General features: G+C 43.5%; 1 protein-coding gene across 3 annotated transcripts in view; it reads left to right on the top strand.

The window, feature by feature from the left end:
* The first annotated feature begins 442 nt into the window (after positions 1 to 442).
* The window catches only part of BMP7 (bone morphogenetic protein 7), a 47,081-nt gene continuing 25,198 nt past the window's right edge, over positions 443 to 22,325 (top strand). For 2 of the 3 annotated variants that reach the window (XM_074919998.1, XM_074919997.1), the window contains exon 1: positions 495 to 959. In XM_074919998.1, coding sequence (XP_074776099.1) covers positions 527 to 959 — 433 coding nt within the window. In that variant the 5' untranslated portion in view covers positions 495 to 526. Of the gene's footprint in view, positions 960 to 22,325 lie in introns of all 3 variants that reach the window. The other variant, XM_074919995.1, reaches the window with a different exon arrangement.

Below are 22,325 nucleotides of genomic sequence, written 5' to 3'. Positions count from 1 at the left end.
CCCTCTCCCGCGAGCCAGCAGCCTCCACAAACATCCTGAAAAGCAACCTGATCAGATGTTCCTCCTCTAGGCACTCACACGGATTTTCTCTCCCAAGCGGTTTGGAGCGGGCGAGCGAGAGCGCTCGGGTTTTCCAGCCTGCTCCTCCCACCAGAGACAACCTCCCGCTGCCTGCCCGCCGCGCAGCGCTGCACACACGGCTCCGCCGCGGCGTGCGGGACGCGGGCACAGCGCGCCGCTCCCGCTCCCGCTGCCGCCGCCGCCGGGGGAAGCGCCTCGGGCCGCCGCCGCCGCCGCCGCTCCGTCCATGGGCCGGGGCCGCTAGGCAGCCCCCCCGCCCCTGCCGGGCCATGAGCGGGCTGCGGCTCCTCCGCGGGGGCCGCCGGCCGCCGCAGTGAGCGCGGGGGCCGCGCCGCCCCTCCGCGCCGCTCCGCAGCCGCGCATGCCGGTGGGGCGCGTCCCGCGGCGGGGCAGCCCCGCGCCCCCCGCGCCGCCCCTCCGCAGCCGCCGCCGCCGCCGCGCCGCGATGCCGGCGGCGGGGCGCGGGCAGCCCGCCTCCTGGCTCCTGGTGCTGGGCGCCGCCGCCCCCGCCCTCTGGCTGCGCTGCGTCCTCGCCGACTTCACGGTGGACAACGAGGTGCACTCCAGCTTCATCCACCGGCGGCTGCGCGGCCCCGAGCGCCGCGAGATGCAGCGGGAGATCCTCTCCATCCTCGGCCTGCCGCACCGCCCGCGGCCCCACCTCCACGGCAAGCACAACTCGGCCCCCATGTTCATGCTGGACCTCTACAATGCCATGTCCGTGGAGGAGGGGGCGGCGGGGGCCGCCGCTGAGGAGGGCGAGGGCTTCTCCTACCCCTACAAGCCCATCTTCAGCACCCAGGGGCCGCCCCTGGCCAGCCTGCAGGACAGCAACTTCCTCACCGAGGCTGACATGGTCATGAGCTTCGTCAACTTGGGTGAGTGCCTGGCCCTCGGCCGGGCCCCGGGGTGACCGGGCCGGGGGGCGGCCGGTGGCTAGAGCCGGCCCGCGGCCACCGACGGGAGGGCAGGGGGCTGGTGGCGCAGGTGGCCGCGCTGGGGAGCTGTTTCCGCAGCGGGTGGGACGGGCGGCAGCTCACCGGGGCGAGGAGGGACAGGTAGCGGCCCCTGGAAAGGCGACCGCTCTGCGAGGCGGCAACTAAATGGCAGCAAGGTGGAGAGGGCTCTGACTTGCCATCACAGCATTTGGACAGCCACAAGCCCTCGCCACGCTCCACCCCGCACGCCGACACACCAAGTCCTTTGTCGCCTTCTCCCTTTGATAGTTACTTGCACCTCAGAAATTGGATTTGCAGGTAGGAGTCGAACGGGACCATTAGCGGGTCTGTTCCGCATCCTGCACCGCCAAGCAGGACACGAAACCCCGGCAGGACCACGGGTCCCGCACGGCTCCCAGCGCGGGGCCGGAGCTCCCGCGGGATGCGGAGCCACGGGCGCTGCCTGGACGGGTGGTTCCCTGCAGCATCCCAGCGCCGCGCTCCCTCGGCCGAAGGCGCTGAGCTGCTCACACGTTTCCCTGATGAGAAACGAGGGGCATTTCCTAAAGGCTCGCGAGGGATTCCACAGTAAATCCTTATTTACTCCTGCAGATTTTTCTGCTGACCCCGGTTTATGCAGCTAACTTGCCTCTTTTCACAAGCACATGTGGATGGGTTTATGCAAATGATACGAAAGTTGGCATGCTTTGTATGCAGCTCGCTAGGCCTCTCTAATTGGATGCCACGGCCCAATCTGATTTCTATTTGCTTGCTGTAGATTGCACACCCGTGTGGACTGACTTGGCCGGATTTGAGTAAAACATTGTCGGGATGAGCATTCTATTTTAAATAGATAATTATAGACCTGGTTCGCTCTATCCATTTTTAGACCTCATCATGTGCAGCTCTGAAACCACCACACGTACAGATTGGGTGCCTGCAAATTCAAGCCAGAATCCAAATAGTATTTCCAGAACAAGATCAACTCAAACTTTGTCCCAAACAAAGGGACGCTCAAAGAGGAAGAGGAGCCCACCTCTGGCACGTAGCCCACTAGGGATTACAGACACCCCCGTCCCCAATAAATCCATTAGCACCTTTATGGATGTCACTGTTCTGGACGCTTCCACTGTCTGGAGCTTCAGAGGCAACAAAGATTAAATCGCCACCTAAATCACCACCTCTCTAATCCCAGCGCTTTAACTAACCGAAAAAGTCGGTAGCTGCAAAGGCTCCGTGACACACGTTAATAATTATTAGACACGGTAGCCATCCCGGCACAATTCTTGCATGACAGGGAGACACGGGGACGCTGTGGGAGATCTCTAGTTTGCATGAGCTGCACCTCCTTATTAACTACCATCAGCTTCACAGTGGGAAGCTCTGAATTACATCTGGCCTGGGGGCTGTGCTCTTTGAGAGCGCTGGTGCTTTCCATTTGGAATTACAGTGTTTGTCTAATCGCTGCTAGATACTTAAGCCGATCAGCAATGATACATTTAAAATCAAATATTTGAGAAGCCAAAAGTACCAATGGCAGTCAAATATTTGACTTTAGAGATAAGAGTGATCTTGCTAACATTGTTCTCCGTGGTTCTTGGCTCCTACACCATGTACAACCAGAGCGCAGGGAGAGTCCCCAACAGAAGACACGGGATGTTGAAATAACGATAGCGAAATTCACACTTCTGTTTCCATTTTGGTAGAGAGGAGAGAACCTTTATAAAACGTGTAAGTACCTAATGGAAGGGAGTTTAGCTCTGGGGAAGCAGCTCTGCTCCTTGGGTGTAGTTATTTACTGTATAACTCCCATCAGTTAAACTGCAGCATTCCCGTCCTGTGCTTCCCATGTAAGGAAAAGGCACCTCTGCAGCCCATAGAGGTTTTATGTGAAAGGAATTAATATAATCAGGTCCCCTGTTATTTCGAATACAAAGGATTGGAATCGATCCGTAAACCGTGAAATAAAAAATGACATTTTGGATATTGTCTGTTTCTACGTGAGAACTTTTTATAGAGCGGGTTTTACCTGTATAAACTGTACATAATCAATAATTGACATCCCAATGCGATGTGATGACTGCAGTGGATATATTCATTCATTTCGATGGGCTGTGTTTTGTAGTCGGCTTAGAAATCCAGAAGTGTTCTTTATGCAAAATACTTAATTATCATCTTATTTAATTACCGTCAGCATGGTCAGTGAGTAGTACGAGCGCAGGCAAAATCCAGTAGTTTTAAGAAGGACAGGTGGAATTATTACCAGCAAGGCACATTTTGGAGGTTTATCTCTACTGTTTTGTTCCCTTGTCAACAGTGCATGCCAGGACGAGTTTAAAAAGGACACAGATCTATAATAGCTTTCTTCATCACTGTGCACACCTTTCATCCCATTATAGTCATCGTTCTTTCATCTTTATAGGACAAAGACAGGCTTGTTTATGGACGTTTTAATGAATTAGACCAGCCACTCAACTCCCGTATATAGTCAAATACAACACCTGCTTTGATATGTACAGTTTTCTATGACATTCAGGGAAAATTAGAAGATCTATTGTAGAACTGATATGTTTTTGGAGACTTTCTACAATGATCCCTTTTAAAGCAGAGCTGAATTGCTAAATGCAGACTGTAGTAAACTGTGTCCTAGTTTTGTAAGAGATACTCTCTGAGCATTGCATTTCACAGGTAGGCTTTTATTACTATACTAGAGCCATCACAATGAGGAAGTGTCACAGCATAATAAAGTTTCATTTTAGAATGGAGGAAGTAAAAGTGAGTAGAGAAATAATACTTTTAAATTTCAATAAATAAAACATGTTGTTCCAGACTTCAAAATGCTAGTCTGCAAAAATACTTTTTTGTTTTATTCATATTCTTCACCTATCTAGTCATACAACTTTAGAGGAAAAAAATATTTAAAAAAAAATAATTTACATTGCAAGATTTACTGGGCTACAGAGTAAAAAAAACCCCAACAACAAAACCATCACACATTGATTTCTATGGAGATACGGTGTATATTTATTCCAGAGAATTTATACTGGGTATTGGTAGGGAGGAACCAGAATACAGGTGCTCCATTTCAGGGTTATGTTGCAGGGAGCTTTGTACTTTGTACTAAGCATGTAATGTTATTGTAAAATCTTGACAATTAATTAGATTTAGATTTATAACCAGTTAATTCACAGGCTACATTTTGTCTTAGCTTACACCTGTGCTAAGATGGATGGGGAATGGATTTGTGTCAAGAATGAAGTTACATGTAAATTAAAAGAGAATTTAGCCACAGTAGTCTGAGTTAATTACTGGCTAATTTTATAAAATTTATTACTATAATTTCAGTATTTGGAATTTCATTTCAGATCCTGTCCAAGTACAGTTTACAAACTGATCCATTTTAGGAACTGAAAAAATGCAAAGCATTTTTTGCACAAGTTTAATTTCAAGTTTATAAACAGCAAACTAAGGAGTAAACATCCTCTAGATTACTTAGACCCTCTCTTCTAAAAATAAATGAGTTGTCCTTATGTGGGTAATCTTGCCTTGGTAAACAGACTTGCTTAGAATATTTTTTAAAAGAGTCGGCACAAGTGATATGCAATTTGTTTATTTGTCTCATGGTTGATTATAAAATGAACAACATTGTTCAATCCTGGCAAAAAATAAGGGGGGGGGAATTAGTCATTCTTGGAAGGAGCACATGAAAGTGGCTTTTGTTAATGTAAATCAAGAAGCTGAAGAGCCCCCAAGTTTCCTTTTATTTCATACCATCTGGCTATCCTTTTTGTTGACAAGTGTTTGGCATAGAGAACCATCTCTTTGCCCTTTAATAACAGGCTTTAACACTGTAGGGTATTAGAAAAAGATTCTATAACAGTTAAAAAATTTCCTTCGGGGAATACTTTATAAAGTGAGCACGGGCTGCAGGCATTTGCAGCTGTAACCTGGCTTGTGTTAAAATTTGGAAGGGGCTGCCTTGCATTCCAGCTCACTACAGGCCTTCATTGGTGTACAGCCAAAGGTTAATATAGATGTCACACAGTTTTTCTTTGGAGAGCCTCAGATATAAGAGTACGCGTACAGCTGTGTTTTTAGTAACCCTTTCATAATCACTTCTTTTAAACCTCATTTTCCTGCTTATATAAATCAAAGATTTTCAAGGATATTTGACCTGGATTTGAACTTATTTGATCTTCGCATATTTCCCACTTGAAACAAAGCAGATTAAATGTTAGCCCTGGATGCCTGGTCATGATCACATGGTTTGTCCATACATTCGGCCAAGCCCTCATCTTTTTTTTTTTTTTTTTTCTCCTCCACCTAGCGCTGTTATAAGCTCTCAAGCCTGAACAGGTACATCCTGTGATTGTTTTGGACAGGATGGATATACACAACACTTGGTGGTATAAGATTAGCTAAGGTAGGAAGCTTGGAGCAGACTAAAGGTGTGAAGTACGCTGACTGTGCAGCAAGTATTCTTTGAATGTGCAGGCGTATTCTAGAGATAAATTAATTATTTTTCTAACTTCCAGGTGCAAAATGGCAGGACAGAACAGGAACGATTTACCTCCACCATACAGGTGTGGTGGTAGCAGAGAACAGAGTGGTCAGCCGAGGACAGATGTCCTCGTGCAAGGAAAAAGGACATGGAAATTGTCTCCATCCACTCGCACGCTTCTGTGGCGGATTTACCCCAGAAGCAGGGTCTCCCTTCTGTTCCCACACTGGCTGTCCTGGGGAGGTGAAGCCCCCTCCGGGAACTGTAGTTTAAAAGCCAAAACACAACGGCTTGTAAAGTGCTTTGAAGGAGACGGGCCTTGATGGCCAGATCTTGTGATGCTTGTAACAGGAGCTCGGCACAAGTGAAGCGTACAGGACCTGCTCCCACCCCAGCTCCGCTTGCCGTCGGATTTGCTTGTGTGCGTGTGTGTGCATCCCCCCCGTCTTGCAAAGTAATGGTCTCTGGGCAGGCAGCGTGAAAGCAGGCGTCACGTTTTTGTCTGTAAATAAGCTTGAAACACATTTTTGGGTTGCGCAGGGGAGATGTGTGAGAGAAGTTTACACAAGTGGTTGGAAACGTTAATTAAAAAAAAGATTATAACTGTTAAAGCCTAGTCAGGGCTGTTGACAGGCTCCTTTTAAATAGGACACTGCGATGTTTTAGTTTAATACATTCTGGCAGTGTCACCGGGGTTAAGGCTAATACTGGGATGTGTGGATCCTGTCATGTTATTGTCAGGAGGAATGCAGGGATTAGGTTTAAAAGTGGCGGTGGGTGAGCGGTGCAGCTGTGTACACTTATTATAAAAGATTTAAGTCCCACTGGTAAAATCAATATATTAAATTGCAAGAGCCTCTGTTTTTAATTAGTTTAAATCAAATATACTGTTAGTGCCATTATGGCTTCTATCCTTGGACCAAGTGAGGAAATGCTAATATTTGTATGGAAACTGTTAATTTGTGGTTAAAACGATAACACATTTAGTTTTACGTATCTAAATTGTTCTAACTTGATGAATACCATTGAGAAGTTGCAATGATGGATGAAGTCATCTGAGCAAGAACACAAGTAAGCAAATTTTGATAGCATGCCAGATAAAGAGACTAAGAGACTACCTGCTGATACACACCCTTAAGGGACCACGATATTTTAAGCCCTTTCCAGTGGTATAGTTCTCCTCTCTGGGGCCAGCATCAAAATACTCACATGAATTAACTATATATATATATATATATATGTAAATAAATTAATTGTGCTATTATACATATCTATTTCTTCTCTAAACTTCTAAAGAAATGAGTGAGCTGTTTAAATTAGATTCAGGATGAAGATTTTAATTCTACAACTGTTTGAAGTAAATGGGACTAATCACATGGATAAAGTTCTGCACACGCATATGTTTGGAAAATGGAAACCCAAGAGAAAATTCTTGGCTGGGACTTCATTGGTGTAAATTGTCAAATTTCTACCGAAGCTGGCCCTATGGTCTCATTTATACAACTGTACGTCCAAAGTAATTCCCATAAACTCCCTCTTGATTTACACTAGCACAATTGAGAACAGAATTGGGCCAAAGAAATGCCCCTGTGTTGAAATAATGAGCATGCAGTAGTTTCTGCTAGAGCTTCAAACAGTTTTCTCTCCTAATCTTGAAATTGTTTTTGAGGGAGGTTTCCTTTACTGCAAATAATCAAAACATGAACTAGCTCCTATTAGTCACTGCTTATCATTATTAGCCCAATCCATGTTGTTGAACTACAGCTGAATTCCCATCTTTGCAACAAACAGAATTTAACAAATAATGTTTGACAAAAATGTGAAACTGATATTTCTTAATACAAGACATATTTCATATGGAGAAACTTCAGTGATGAAAGATTCCTGGTATCAAAATATCTGAATCACAGTACAAATAAACAGTGTGTTGTAAAGACTGCGGGGCCAAATTCCGTGCTGGAGTAATTCCACTAGAGTCAGTGGAGTTGTGCCAGGAGATAAACTGCCATCTAGATTTTTTTTGGTGTACATGTGAAAAAAACAGAAGTGTTTAAGATTTTGTCAGCGAACATCTTTGCTAAGAAAAGCATTGCAGGTAGCAAAGATTGAACTGATTCAAGTTCAAACAGCTCTTTTGGAAATCCTTATTTTGTTGATGAAAAATGCAAAGTTTGCAGATACCCCCTTTATTTGGGTATATGTTGTATAATTCCATTATTTGTACATAGATTTAGCTGATTTACAGAAGGTAACATAAGAGGATCTTGGGTGTGAGCTCATATGCGCAAGCCCCACAATACTGTGCCTTGCACGTTCTTTTTAAACATTTGTGTCGACTACATCTTGAAGTCAGTGAAAATCCTTTAGTGATCCAGATTGAGTGGATTGAATTAATGGCAACTTTGAGACTACAAGTTTTAGTGTAATTGCTTTATTGTTTTGGAACCAAGATGCTTACAATCCAGTTCCTGTGCAAACATGTTTAACGTGTGTTAATGTGTTTCAAAACCAGACCCTCTCCGCAAAATTCTGCTTTTCATTAATTGACATCAGTAGCATGGTACAGTATTTCAAAGCACTGGCCAAATATAAACTGTGTTTCTAATTTCCTTACTTTCCTGTGTTTGGAATGCCAATGTTAATTTGTTCCCATGGAAGAGTGAGAGCTGCCAACCACAGTTTTACATAAATGGCTTTACAGTGCAGGGCTGCCAACATTAAATGATACTTAGGAATTTTCATGACATTTTGTATTTAATGCTTGTGTGTGTATGTGTGAGAGAAATAGAGAGAGATATATGGGATGTTGAACAGCACAGCCACTGACGATCAAGGCAGATGTTGGAAGAAATTTATCCTTTGAGTAGCTGTTACTTAATGTTTCTTCTCATTTAAGATTTGTAATAATCTATCAGATATTACATAGCATACTCCTTCTGCCTAGAAAAAACTATTTTGCAGTGAATTTTTTTGCTGACTGTCCAAACAGTTCTATGGTTCCCTACACCTCCCACAATTTTAGTTATTTATTAATAGATGAGCAGGACTTTTATTTATGTTGCTATTCTGATCATTATGAACTAGATTGTAAGAATGTGTTATTATTCATCATGAGAAAATGTAAAAGTAGAAAAAGCTACCAGAACTAAGGAATAGGGGGATTAACTGATTTTGATTAAAACTGCCAACAGATAATTTCTCTTTAAAAGGAGTAGATAGATAAAATAATTTGCTTTCTTAAAGAAATTCAAGCACAATCATAGTAGTATGTACTTTTTACATGAAACAAATGTGAAGTTCCCTTTAAAGAAATTTATTTTATACTGATGATGGAGAAAACAAGGTCTGTTTATGTGTTTCTCCTTTTATTCCTGGAGGATATTCAAAATACAAATTGTTCATGATTCAGTAGATTCCTCTTAATGACTGCTATGGTTTATCTCTCAATTTTCCCATTTTATTGGAACAGGTGCAATGTCTGCCATCTGTGCCAGCCCTGCACTATACCAACAAACAAAGTGTTGTTTTGGTTGACTGAATTTAAAAGTCTCCTGAGAGTAAAGAAATGAAAGAGAAAGAATTTAGAAAGTGCCTAGTGAAGGAAAGGCACTTCAAGTAATGTGCTTTGTCACTCAAGTCTTCCCATAAATTACCTTAAACTATTTCTAAACTGTTTGAAAAATTTTATCCGTAGAGTATTAAGTTTCTGTTGCATCTCAGAGGTCCCACGCTATTCTTTTATTGTCTTTATCCTACTGCAGTAGCTTCCAAGTTAGACTCGTTTGCTGTCAGGTTGAATTAAATTTTACAGGAGTAAAAATTCTGTTTTCCTTGTCTTAAAATAGAACAACTGTAAAGTTTCGGTTTTTCACTGTTTCTGATTCTGCCTCATTTAAAAGATACTGCAAATAGCCATCCAAGTTTAAACAAGATTATGTTGTAATTAGAGAAACAAACTCATAATTATTTAAGGGCTAAACCAACAACAACAACCCTTTCAGGTTCATTTTGACAGTGTTTATCCAGTGTATCTGGAAAGGCTTACAATTAAAGTGCCTGAAGGGTGGGGATGAGATTTTTCAGTATGCAGTCAGTGCTATCGGGTCCACCTGGCCTGGGAAACTATGCAGGCTTTGTAGTAGAGAAAATCCTTTAACTTAGATCTTCATGGCAAGCTCTTAAAAGCTACCTTCCTTTAAAAAAAAAAAAAAAAAAAAAGGGGAGGGGGAGAGGGAAGGCACAGCTTCCCTTAAATAATGATTAAAAGGAGCAAGTGCTTTCTTAGGCTCTTTATGATGAGGGAACACTGTCACACTGATCAGGCCGATAATCTCGCAGCTCATCATTTTTTAAAGTTCTGTCTGTTGTGCACAACTGCCTTTCAAATGAGCAAAAAGTTTCCTCTCGTTAGGCTGCAACCTCCCAGCGCGCGATGCTGGTCTGAATTACACCTCCGCACAAAGCCACTGATGTCACCAGGCAATATCCTCAGCTGGAGCAACCTGGCACAAGGCCACCCCAGCAGTGAAGTCATCACAGTTGACACCATCTGAGGAGCTGGCACAGTGTCTGTACCAAGTTTGGGGAGCTGTAAATCAGGTCGAGCTTTGACTAGAGCCACTGGGCCAAATCCTGCCTTCAGTCACCTCGTTTCGTTGGCACCGGTGGGGCTGCCCCCGTCCTCTGATTTTACCAATTGTTTTTCCCACAGCACAGTGGCAGTAAAACTTTTTAAAAGAGACCAGAAGAACCCTGGGAGAACTACTAAAAAATGCTCATAAAATAATACAGCATCAGTAGTTGGGACTTACAATTCTGATGGAGAGACAGGTTTCTTACTGAGTAAGGATTAGGAACAGGGCCGGTAGTATGTCACTGCTTGTGGACCTGAAATGCCCATCGACTTTAATGGGCACCCTGAGGGAAAGCAAGTTCAGGTTTATCATTTAAATGGAAGATTTAAAATTACTGTAATTTAGAAATTCTGAATTCTGGTGCTTACAATTTAGTAGTATTCAAATACTTTTGTGTCAATATTTTAACAATTTATTTACATCAGCTCAGTATCTACAATGCCATGAATGATAATCATCCACTGCTAACAGGAGTAAGTTCCTAATTGTATCTATTCTACCCACATGCTCCATGCTAGCAAGCTGCTTCTCCCTGGATTCTCAAGGTTAAAACTTAATTGCTTCTATCACTAAAAATATTGTGAACATTTTAATCTTGCTACTTTTACTTGTTTATTACTGTGCAGTAATTATAATCCCACAGGGACTTTTTAGATGCTAATAAAGAGTACTGCACATCACTTTTCCTGAAGCTTGTGTGGCACTATAAACGTCATGCTGAGAATAAGTTCCCCTTTCTGACCATATCCTTAAAAAAATCCAGCATTTGTTAAGAGAAAGGAGGGCATTTTTTTTGTTTTTAACAAAAAGAATTAGAAAAAAAAAAAGTAGTAACTTTAGCCTCACAATCTGCTAGCTACATAAAGCAGTAAATGTTCAGTTGAGGCAGGGAAAAACCAGAACTGCTGGAGATTGGTTGTTTCCTTTTGGAGGAAACAATAAATGTGCCCACTTGTATTTTAACAACATTACCACTGGGCCCCCTAATTATACAAATATACTTGTAATAAACTGCAGAAGAGCTGAAAAAGAATCATTCAGCACAGATCCTTTCACTTCAACTCAAAAATAAGCTTTTGAGTAGCCATTCTTTTAAATCTTGGCCCAAATCAGAAGATGAAGATATTTCAGCACTATGTGATGAATCATCTGTCTCCCGAGACAGGTGAAAAGGAGAAGCAAATCAGACATGTGGTGTAAAACTTCTCTCATTGGTGTGAACACAACTTTGACCTCTGAGTACTATAGTTCCTGCCACTCAGTGGCATGCATTATAATCAAATTACAAGAATATTAGACTCCATATCTACAGAAATCTCTGACGGTTACACTACATTAAAACCTGACACAGGGAATACAGAAATGCATGAAAGAATCCGGAATGATGCAGAAATGCTTTCAAGCAAACCCAAATATTTTTTTAGAAAACAGTAATTGTCATTTTGCTCATTAGTCCACAATTGTGAAATGAGAACTGTTTCACTGAAAATATTACAGAGTAGGGGGAAAATCTAAGTCAAGTGTGTCTAATACACTGAAAGTCTTTCCTCCCCGTATTGGCAGTTGTAACCCAACAAGTGACTAGGAGGCAAGAGACTGAGCTGGAGAAGAATGATCTGTGTTCCTGCTCCTTGAGAGATGCCTTCAGAAATGCCATACTCTCATTTCTGTGCTATTTTTAACAGTTGCACACAACAGGACATGAACTGCGTTCCCTTCATTCATACCAAACCGATGTGAGGACACGAGGGTGTATTACAACAGCTGATCTTTTACCCCAGAACTGCAATTGCAAAATTGCGTTCGAAGACACAGAAAAACCAAAACAAAACAGAAAATGCTGTTGTTAGGGGCTGACTCAGGAGGCCTGGATGGCCCAACCCTAGTGAGAGGCTCAGTGTCAGGAATCCAGCCCTGCAATTCGCAGTGTGGTATGCAGGGCTAGGTGCTGCTGATGTCACCGATGGGCTTATCTTGTACCAAAAAAAAAAAAATTCCTCTTGTATAATAGGGATCGTGGGTGGGAATTAAACTGAAAATAAATCTTCTCCTAACCTTCAGATGCTGTTACGCCTGGGGCGTTGGCCACCGACATTTAAAGTGTAAAGGGGACCGATACATGCACACACTCTATTCATGTCTGTATAGATACATATATATATGTCTTCCTGAGGACATTTCTGAAATAATAGTTTAAACTTGCCGTGACTCTAAGACGCCAGCATTTTACATCTACTAACAGAAATATATGTGGATGTCAACTTAGAGATCTTTAATATTCATAGTTCTGAGGCCCATATACCAAGTTATTAAAAGAATAAACAGTCCCCTGCCTGTTTCTCAATAAAAATAGATGTGTTGCACAGCAAACATTCCTAGAAAGCAAAAAGATCATACACATAAGCTACGAGTCCCATCCCAGGCAAAAGGACAGTGAGGATCACTGCTGGGCAGTGACCTCCTCTCCAGTGCCTGTGTGACTCAAGCCCAGGAGGCTGTTGCTCCGTGCCCCACCTGATCACAGCTATCTTGGCAGCACAGAAGAAACATGATGATCTCAAAGAAAAATGTGAAATAGGTCACAAAGTCCCACTTTCATAAGGAAGGGCACTCTGGAATATCTTCTTAAGCAGTAATTGGAGTCTCTAATCATTTTCCAAAATGTTTCCTCCCATCCCTCCAAACACTATTTCTATCTAATAATCCTGGTTTATAAACTGTGTTAATATCGCTGGACCTCCCACAGACAGAACACCTGAAAAATAAGCAAGAGATGTTAACAGTATGGATGCAAGAGGAGCTCTGCTCTTGCAGGGATTTCCCCTCCAGGGCAGATGGACCTTTTGCCTGAATAGTTTGTTGCCCCCTAATCTCCCAGCATTGCCTGACCCAGAAAGGCACAGATGTTTGTTATTGCATAGACAAGCTCAAAAGGTCCAGCCGATTGAGGTCTTATGGCACAGCTCGCAGTGTATACATTCCAAGTTGAAATTTTGCTGATTACAATCAAAGGCTGAGATTCTTATCTGATGGCCGCATGTCTGATATCAACTGCTTATTTTGTAATATCCCACAAACTACTTTCTCAACAAAAGCAGAATCTGGGATTTCAGCTGAGAAATCCAGTAAGTCATATGGTTTCAAACCTGGAAAACGGGTTCTTGAATTATTTTCCTTTTATCACAGTAAACCACAAAAAAGCCTCGATTCCCTGTGCTGGCACCTCTCGCCGTGTTCCTCCCAGAGAGCCTGTGCAGGTGTAGCCCCACACTCTGGAATATTTGGGGGGATGCTGGTGTTGTTGTGGCAATATAATATTAAAGGAGGATTAATTAGATTTATGTTATTTATTTGGGCAGCTGTTCAGTAGATGAAAGGAAGACTAATGCAAATGAAATGAATAAGCCTTAAGAGGCCAATGTGCGGTCACTTCTCTACTCCTGTCCCTTAGCACGGGCAGTGCAGAAATGGGCACATTCCTTTGACAAAAATGAGGCATTTGAAGATTCCATCAGCGGAACTTTCTCTTTCAAGTGTTGCCAGTAGATGCACAAAATATACACGTGCTTTTAAAAGACTTTTATTTTGAACTCAAGATGTGAATCTATGGTATTAAGGAAAGCAGAACAATCCTTTATTTAGCTGCACCTGCACCTTAATGCCTAATGAGTTTAGTCTGATGGAATCCAGACCTCAGGAAGGATTATAAATTCTCATTTGATTTCATTTACTTCTAAAATACCTTAAACCAGCTGTACCAGTCCAGAATCCAGTCCTTCCTTCTATATCAGTCTTGCAAATGTTGTTGAATCTTTTGCTGTATTAAGTAACTTTACACTATATAATAATATACCAATAGTAATAAGGAACAGAAGGCAACTTGAAAAAAATTATGTAGTGGGAGATAATTAGCAGCATATAAGCTTGAAAAGCATCAGTTTATGAGCATAACTTTCATAAAGTTATTCATGTTCTGGAAGCAAGATTTGGAAAAAAATGAAACCAAGTTGGTAGGTAATAACCTCTCTCACCATCCCAGTGTAAGGCAGAGGAGTCTGGCCTTGCAAATGTGGATGAACACACTCTCCAGGGCATCAGTGCTACGTTCAGCCATTTCTATCTGTTTTGTAGAGACACTTGGGCAGTGACCTTCCCAAGATTACTGGCTCAGGCTGTTTATTATGAACTTTATCTAATTTATTTGACGCCTTCTTACTTTGCCCCAGTGTAGTTATTGGAATGCAAGAGCATAGTTTGATGCTGTTGCATCTCTGCATGATCGAATCATTGCATCAAAGAGTTACTATATCATGATTTGGTTCTTGTTTGCATGTCCTCTGTGCATGCTTTCTTGCAGATCTAGGTGCCTGTGCTGCAGGCTCCCAGCCTTCTGCCGAGATGCTTAGTCCTTCCCTTGTACAGCCATGGGGGTGTGAGCAGACACCCTCAGAAGGGCAGGGGAGCGTGCAGTGCTGCTGCCCTCGCCCTCTGAAGAGGAGCACCCTTCCTGTCTGCCAGTCACTAGTGGGCTGTTACCTGAGGTTAGGCTAGAGCTGGCTAAAAACACTTCAGGAAAACTTTCTTCCCTTCCCCCGATCTGAAATTTGGTCCAAGCTGAAGAAGAACTGTTTCACGCTTGGAAGCTTTCAAGAATGACCTGGATTTTTTTATTCCAAAATTTGCATTTCATCCCAAATAGCCCATTTTAGGTTTCCCTGTACTAGGTTTCCCTCATGCTGCTTCTTATATCCCCTGTCTGAATACACATTATTTCTGACCAGATCTGTTCAGCCACTTGTCTCTCCTTCCTTGGGCCTGGGGATGTGTTTCCATTTGCTCAACGCTGTGTGTACAAGCAGACAGGGCAGACTGCTGGTTTTTGCATCAGTGATTTTTTGAGAGGCCTCCAGCCTCAGAGCAGGTTGCAGGAAGCACCTTGGGCCCCATTTGTCTGCTGGGTGGACTGGGGGATTATGTTTCTCAATGAACCATATTGTCACTAACTGTTCTCGCTCTGTGCTGTGCAACCTCCTCCCTCTTGAGACACCCATCACACTGCTTTCTCCTCTACCCTTTTCTGTGCTGTGCCTGCCACCTCAGTCTCCCACCGTCCTGATCCTCATCTATGATTCCTCCCCCTCCTCCCCAGGCTGCCACTATCTCCTTGACCCTTGGATGCACTGGCAAACTGTGTGACTCGGAGTTCACACCTAACGCTGGCCCAGCTTCCCCGTGAAGTTGGCCTCACCAGATACAGCTCACTGATTTCACAGCACCGGGAAAGCAGCCTTACTGTCCCCCACATGACAAAAAGAGAGAGCAGTGTAATGTAGCAATCATCTCTGTTCAAAGAGGGAAAAGAAAAATATATTCCTGCATCTTCACATACCCCCACAGCTGCATCCAGAGGATTTAGGGTGTAGGGGATGTATTAGACAGCAGCGCACCTCTGCTCTTAAGCTGTGTTACTCCATGCTATGCATTATGGTGCAGACAGAGAAAAGACAGCAGGAGTAATGATGAGCTTCTGCCTGATTTTGCTTGCTGCTCAGTTTGACTACAAGGACATTTCTAGAGGAGGGTGCAGAGAAGAACTAAGATTGCCTTTGGTGGGCAGGAAGCATTGCAGCTGCCTCAGCCTGCCTGTGCAGCCCGTGGTCCCTGCAGGAGTCCCCGGCTCGAAGCTGCTGTCCAGGTGCATCCCCATCTTTCAGATATACAGAGCTGCAAGCAGCCCCAGTCTGTTGGTGGTGCAGCTGCCAAGGGTAAATCCCAGCCTCGATTAACCTTGCTCCTGGTGACAGCATGAGAGCTTGAATGGCCACAATGCTGGCCAGTTGGGAGAACATAGGAGGAGACATGCTTTGCAGCATCACCACAGTCCCCAGCTTGCCCTTTGTCTCTCTGGAAAAATGCCACCCCCAAGGTGGGTAAGGGAGAGCTGCTAGGGGCAAATCTCGGGATCAGCACTATCCTGGGTTCCCCTTCCCAGGGAAAAGGGCAAGAGAAACAAGATCTGCGAGGCTGATGAGGGAGGCCCTGCAGGAGATACTGGATTCCTGGAAGATGAAAATAGAGAACATCTTTCTAAAGGAACAACTTCATGAACTCCCATTTATTTCTTTCCCCTGTCACCCCCCCATTTCTCCGTTCCATCACACACCCCAAATCCTGCAGCAGTCGTGTGTTACAGAAGCTGCAGATGGATTGCAGCACTACGTGCTGCTGTGTTTCACATGCTAAGGCTGTGAATAGGGTATTCTGAAGCAACACAACTCTTCCTTGCTTATTTAACTTTGCTTTCCCCAGATACACATACAGACACTGCAAACAGCATCAGGATTCGCACCACGATTGGTCTGTTTACTATTAAGAGAGTTTCGTGTTCACAGAGCAGTCCCACGTGTAAATTTTTCACAATACCTTTCATCTAGTCTGGCTCCAATTTCAGCAGAAAAAACACAGCGTAAACGGGTACCAATCAGGGCACACTCAGAAAAGAAAATTGATTACTTGTGCATAACCTGCCCAGATATTTTATAGATGTTCTTTACAGAAAACTAGTTTTACCATTCAGCATTGCCTGAAAGTGCCTGCAAAGGAATCCTGGCAGGGGAATGTCTCCAAATGCAGAGGCGGCATGCACACTTCTGTCTGTCCTTTCCCTCCCGATTATTATGTTTCCCCTTTGTTATCTACCACCCTAAGGAATTTTAAAAGTGTCCTGGGCGACACATGGGGCAAGAGGATGCGGTGACTCGCAGCACCCTCTCGCCCCCCGCGTGCTCCCAGGGAAGCAGGTGGCTCCACGCCGCTCTCCAAAGCCCTGCCTGAGGCGGGTGTGACACTAACCCTGACGCTGGAAGAACATCAGAAAGGGCCCAGGCATTTTGTTAGAGAAATACCAATTTCTGCTCTGAGCGGTCCTTGCTAGCTGAAGTTTAACTTAGTCGGGAAGAACTTGCTGCTGCTTTGGAGATAATTAAACCCATCTTCCCTCAACCCGCTGTTTGTACACGCACAATGATACCATTGTTCGGAGTCATGCAACACATATGCTGACATTAAAGTGTTTAATCTTGTAGTACAGTATTCCATTATTTTTTGGACATCTGTACATGATAGAAAGGGTACGTATTAAGGGATTTGTTGACAAAGAAATGGCTAATGCTGATACATGTGTGGACTGAAAGGATCTTTCCAAGTTGTGTTCAGCAGTAGGGAGAATGCTCCTTCCCAGGCCCAAAGCCTGGCACAGATGTGATATGCACTGTTGCTATTACCACTTTTCAATTTATAACAAGGAGTCAGTGTTCAGAAGAATTTTGGAAGCTCCCTGCTGGGTTTGTGGCTAGGTGGTCTTGCTGGCAACACCACCTTCATGCTGAAAGCTGAAAAAATGAAGTGATGGCTAAAGGAAGAATATTAACTCCAAAGGGTGCTTTTTTTCCCCCTTTCGAAGCAAAAATGCTTATCCCAGATTGCTTTGCAGAGTGAGCACTAAAGAATTTTGAACCTCCCTGTCTCTAACCTCTAGGGCTGGAGATCAGAATTTACAGAGCCTGGTTTTCATCTCATTTGAAATTAATGCATTAGTCCTGCTTTCCACCCGTGGATGGGGCAGGACTTTGCCCTGCCACGCACTGAATTTACCATGCTTATCACCTTCACCTCCCCCTTTAACCAGCTGTAAAATGGGAACATGTGCAGTGAGTGTTTGGGTGCAGGTTCCTTTCTGCTGAGCGCTGTCTTGGCTCAGAGCAGCCCCTTCTGCAAAGGGCAGATGGGGATGAGACCATCAGGACAGGGCTTTGGCAGAGGAGCCCAGACCGCCCCCCAAATCCCTGGGGGTCCTGGGCCTGTGGCTGAAGAACAGACTGTGTTTTCAGAAGTGGCAGGATGGCGGCAGTGCCTGGTGATGGGATGCATTAATGAGTTATAGAAAAACCACAGACTATTTTCCTAGTAAGCTTATCTCACAGACCAAAATCAAGGGTGCATTTGTTTCTTCTTAGGTTTCTCAAAAAACCTGCAGTAGCTTTTAGATGAGTTGGAGACCTGCAACTACCTGGTGTAAAAAACCCCTCCAAATACTGTTTTCATCACTCTCTGGAAAAAAAAAAAAAAAATCCCATCACTCAACCCAGGACATTTTCTCTACTCCATTTATAGGACTCCCAATTTATATTCTTTAACTATTTCTTCAAATATTTCTTTTAACTGCTGCTTTAGCTGCCTAATGTCAGCATGTAAATCTTGCAGCTGAGAGGATGAAGCAAATGAAAACCAATCACAGAACTTCACATTACCAAATTCTTGCCATTATAAATTTACTGCCACTGCCCTGTAACTCTTGCTGTCAAGCACAATGAGGAGGGAAACATGTGCCTTAGCAGACTGTGGCCTGGCATGACATTACTGCAACCTTTATTATACTCCCCCTTTTCCTCAGAAAAATATAAGGACTGACCTTGCACTTCTTGCTCAGTCGGGAATCCCGCTGAGCCCAGTAGGCTCTTTCAGCTGCGGAGACCGCTGGATCCTTCCCCTAATTGGTTTCCTCCTCCTCAAACCTCACTAACATAAGGAGAAAAGGCCTATATTTCATAAGTGACATGGTTTTATCCACCAATTTAGAGACAAAGAAGTGCAATTTATAGAGGGAACATTTAATGCCTGTTAATTAGAATCCCATCAAGAGGTCTCAAATCTGACATCCTGAAAATTTACAGCACAGTTTCACAACCGCTGCAAGCCCAGAGTCCGAGGGGTGGCCCTGCCCTCCCTCCCGCTGTGCTGGGAGGTCCCCGCTCCTCCTCCTGCCACCACTGCTCTTGGGGCACCACAGTGAGCTGGGCGAGGATGGGATCCACCTAAAAACTCATCTTGGGAAGGGAAAATCCTTTTCCAGTTTAATCCATTTCCCAAGGGAGACAGCAGGGTGAAGCAGTAGGTAGGAGTGGACCTTCCCTTTGAAAGCAGTAACAGACACAGGCTGAAAATGCTCCTGGACCCCAGGCAGAGCTGGTGGTCCCAGGGCAGCTGGTTTCTAGGAATCTCGTGCTGTACACTGAAATGATGCAAAAGAGTTTCTGAAGTTTTGGCTTTGATCTCAAGGGGTGGTGATGGTGGAAATTAAATGTAAGTTTTCTTGGAAAATTCAAACAGGATTTTACATTGCTGGATGAAAACAGTGTAACTCCAAGTGTAGTTTGCCCTAAGGCCAAAATCAATCCACTGGCTCACTGACAAGCCAGCCAGCCCTCAGCCGTCTCTGAAGAAAGAGCGCTTATTTTCTGTAGCTCCGCAGCTATCAGAGGGAAAGCAGATAGAGACTCTTCTACCCGTTAAATTCACCTACATGACTTCTTCAGTCCCTGGGGCCAGGCAGACACAGGTAGAATCTGAAAACCTGTTAGACCTTGATGCTGCAGTGGGGCAGATTTTTTTTGGCATCCAGATCTCTGAAGGGTTTCTTAGGCAACTGCTGATGGCTCTGCAGCTGAGTCTCCCGCCTGGCTGGGAGGCTGAGGCGAGGGGGTGTTGTCTTTTGGAATCTATTTTCCTTTGACTTATCTTTCAGTCTCAGGAATTCAGGACCTTTAATCTATTTGAGATTAAAGTCCTTTAGAAACCCCTTCTGGCCTTTTTTGGGAGTAAAGAAGTTACAGACACCCTACTGCACATTCCTTTCGGTGTTTTTTTCACCGTAAATGATAAACAAGTAGCACTCTAATTGTTGTAAGCACTACAATAAATGAGACAACTAATCTTGAAGTGTCTTATAAAAACAATTAACATATTATCAGGTGAAAGTGTTAACAGGGAAATTTAAGTTTTTACTTGTTTAAGTATTCAAAATCTATTCCAAGTGCATCACATAAACATGCCAGGGAGGAGGAGGTATGGAATTAACCGAAGCTTTCCCAGTTTGGCACTCTAAGCACAGAATCTATTCATCTGGTGTCTGCTTTGCTTGTGAAAAAGAGATTTTTTAATCTTTGGAAAACAAGAGCATAAAAATACTTAGGTAGATTGGCAAAAGTAAGGCCTCCCATGAAATCCATTGAAATTAGTGGAAATATTTCTACTGACTTCCCTGGGGTTTGGATTAGCCCTTTAATGCTTCTGTAATTATTTTTTAACACAGTCATTCTTGGAAAATTATTGCTGTGATTCACTAGTTCTTCACTTGACACATGGAGTTAATGACTGACATTGTGCTACTGCGCTCGGTACTAAGGCTGAAATGGTATGGTTTCTCTGGTATGTATAGAGAGAAATAATAACTACTGCAAGTTATGTCTCAGCATAGTCTTTGCTGTCATGTGTCATGCCTCGCCTACCATCAATCCGTATTAAAAAAAACCAGTGGTCCAACCAGCGTTTACAAACTTAGCTCAGGTCAGCTTTTCACTTACCAGTAGTGATTTACAAAGTAGCTGAAAATAGTTGGTGCTCATATTTCTCGCTTCAACATATCTTGTTGTGAAAACAACCAAATGTGGGATCAGTTCAAGTTTCCCAGCTTTATGCTTTAGAAGTTTGGGTACCCTGGGGTGTTAAAGCAGGATCACAAGACTTTCTGTCCAACATGACTTTTTTGGTACTGGTTCCAACTGTACTCCTATGAGTTCTAGCTGTAACTATGCTTTTTCATCCCTGCATCTTAATGTTTTCAAGCTTTGTGTCTGAAATGAGTACACTTTAGGACATGTCAAAACAAGTACTGGGGATTTGTTGACACTTTATCTCCAGCTTTCCCATATTTTTGGATCTGATACCTGGCTACTTCACACCTGAGCACATGTATCCATCCTGTTTTCTTTTAACCATGCCCACTGTTGCACAACTATGCCATCTCGCCTCCTCTTGCATCACCACAATGCCACAACAGAGTCGGTTTGGAGAGACAAAAGACTTCAGAGAGATGGGAGCCCTATCTGTATCAGATAGATGAGTGCAGTCTGTGCAGCATTCAGATTGTAGACAGATAGTGAAGGCCAGGCTTTCAGAGATGCTGATCTTACTTGCATATTTGCAACAGAGGTGTGGCAGATTTACTGATAACCACTAACCTATGGCAAGTGCTTGTTTTGTTTGGATCACCTTAATTGTTCTCACACTTTTTGGTGTCTTGCTTATTTTCTCATTAATCTGTTGTCCATCTCCATCCTACAACTCTCAAGTCCAATCATCTTGACCTTTTCTTTCCCAAAGGACTGTGTCAAAGGGAGTGTCCAGTGATCCCCACCTATGGTAGAGCTACAATTAACTGCTACATTCACGATGCTCAAGAGTTATTTTGCACCAGCAGATTTTCAGCCATGTGTTTAATTAGGTCATAATTTCTCTACAGCAGTTGTGCCTCCAGAATGGGAGACCACTTCTAGAAATGAGAAGAGGTGCATTTACACATGCATCACTTGTGAGTGACTTTGGATTGTTTCTTTAGGAGAGGAAATCCACTATTTTCCCACAGCTAAGTCACACAGCCTGTTTCATAGCGGAATTATTTTTCAAGAGTATTCTTCCTTTTCATATTTTACAACCTTTTATTGCACATCCAGAGCTTTGGCTTCCTCTCCAAGCAGCTGCCTTGCCAAGGCATTTGAATTGTGACAGTTTCTGAGCTGGAGTTTCCAATGTTTGAAATTAGGAACTGGGCTAAAACCATTCACCAAAAGCCTTTGGGTAGTAGTGATTTGTAAGAACTATGAACCTGGGACAAACATGAGTTCAAATTCTTTGGGCAGAAGGGCTATTAAGCATACCCAGCAAATATTCATGTTGCTTGATGACTTTTAAGGAAGCATTTAGCACATAATGGCTGACAAACATCTGAGATTAAGTTCTTCAAGAATGACCCAAAGGTTCTCGTTATGATACGTTTCGTCAATAGGGGTCGTGGATTTTATAGATCGAATACAGTAACTACAGTCATAGGCAAAGAGCTGTAGCAATTCGCTTGACTTTCTCAGTGAACACTTAAAATACCACTCCCCCCTCCCCCCTTTCTTTTATTTTTTTTTTTTTTTTTTTTTGTTAAACACTCCTCCCTGTTTAAATTTCTCAGGTAATTAATTGGAAACAACCCAGTTGCAGTATTGTCAAAGGTCTGACTAACACCCATCAAACCCAGGAAACTCAGAGTTCTTGAGCACTCCCCTG

Source organism: Athene noctua, chromosome 16 (assembly GCF_965140245.1).
Source record: "Athene noctua chromosome 16, bAthNoc1.hap1.1, whole genome shotgun sequence".
In the NCBI taxonomy this organism is placed as follows: domain Eukaryota; kingdom Metazoa; phylum Chordata; class Aves; order Strigiformes; family Strigidae; genus Athene; species Athene noctua.
The sequence above is the reverse complement of the archived record's forward strand: the minus strand, read 5'-3'. Positions and strand labels throughout refer to the sequence as shown.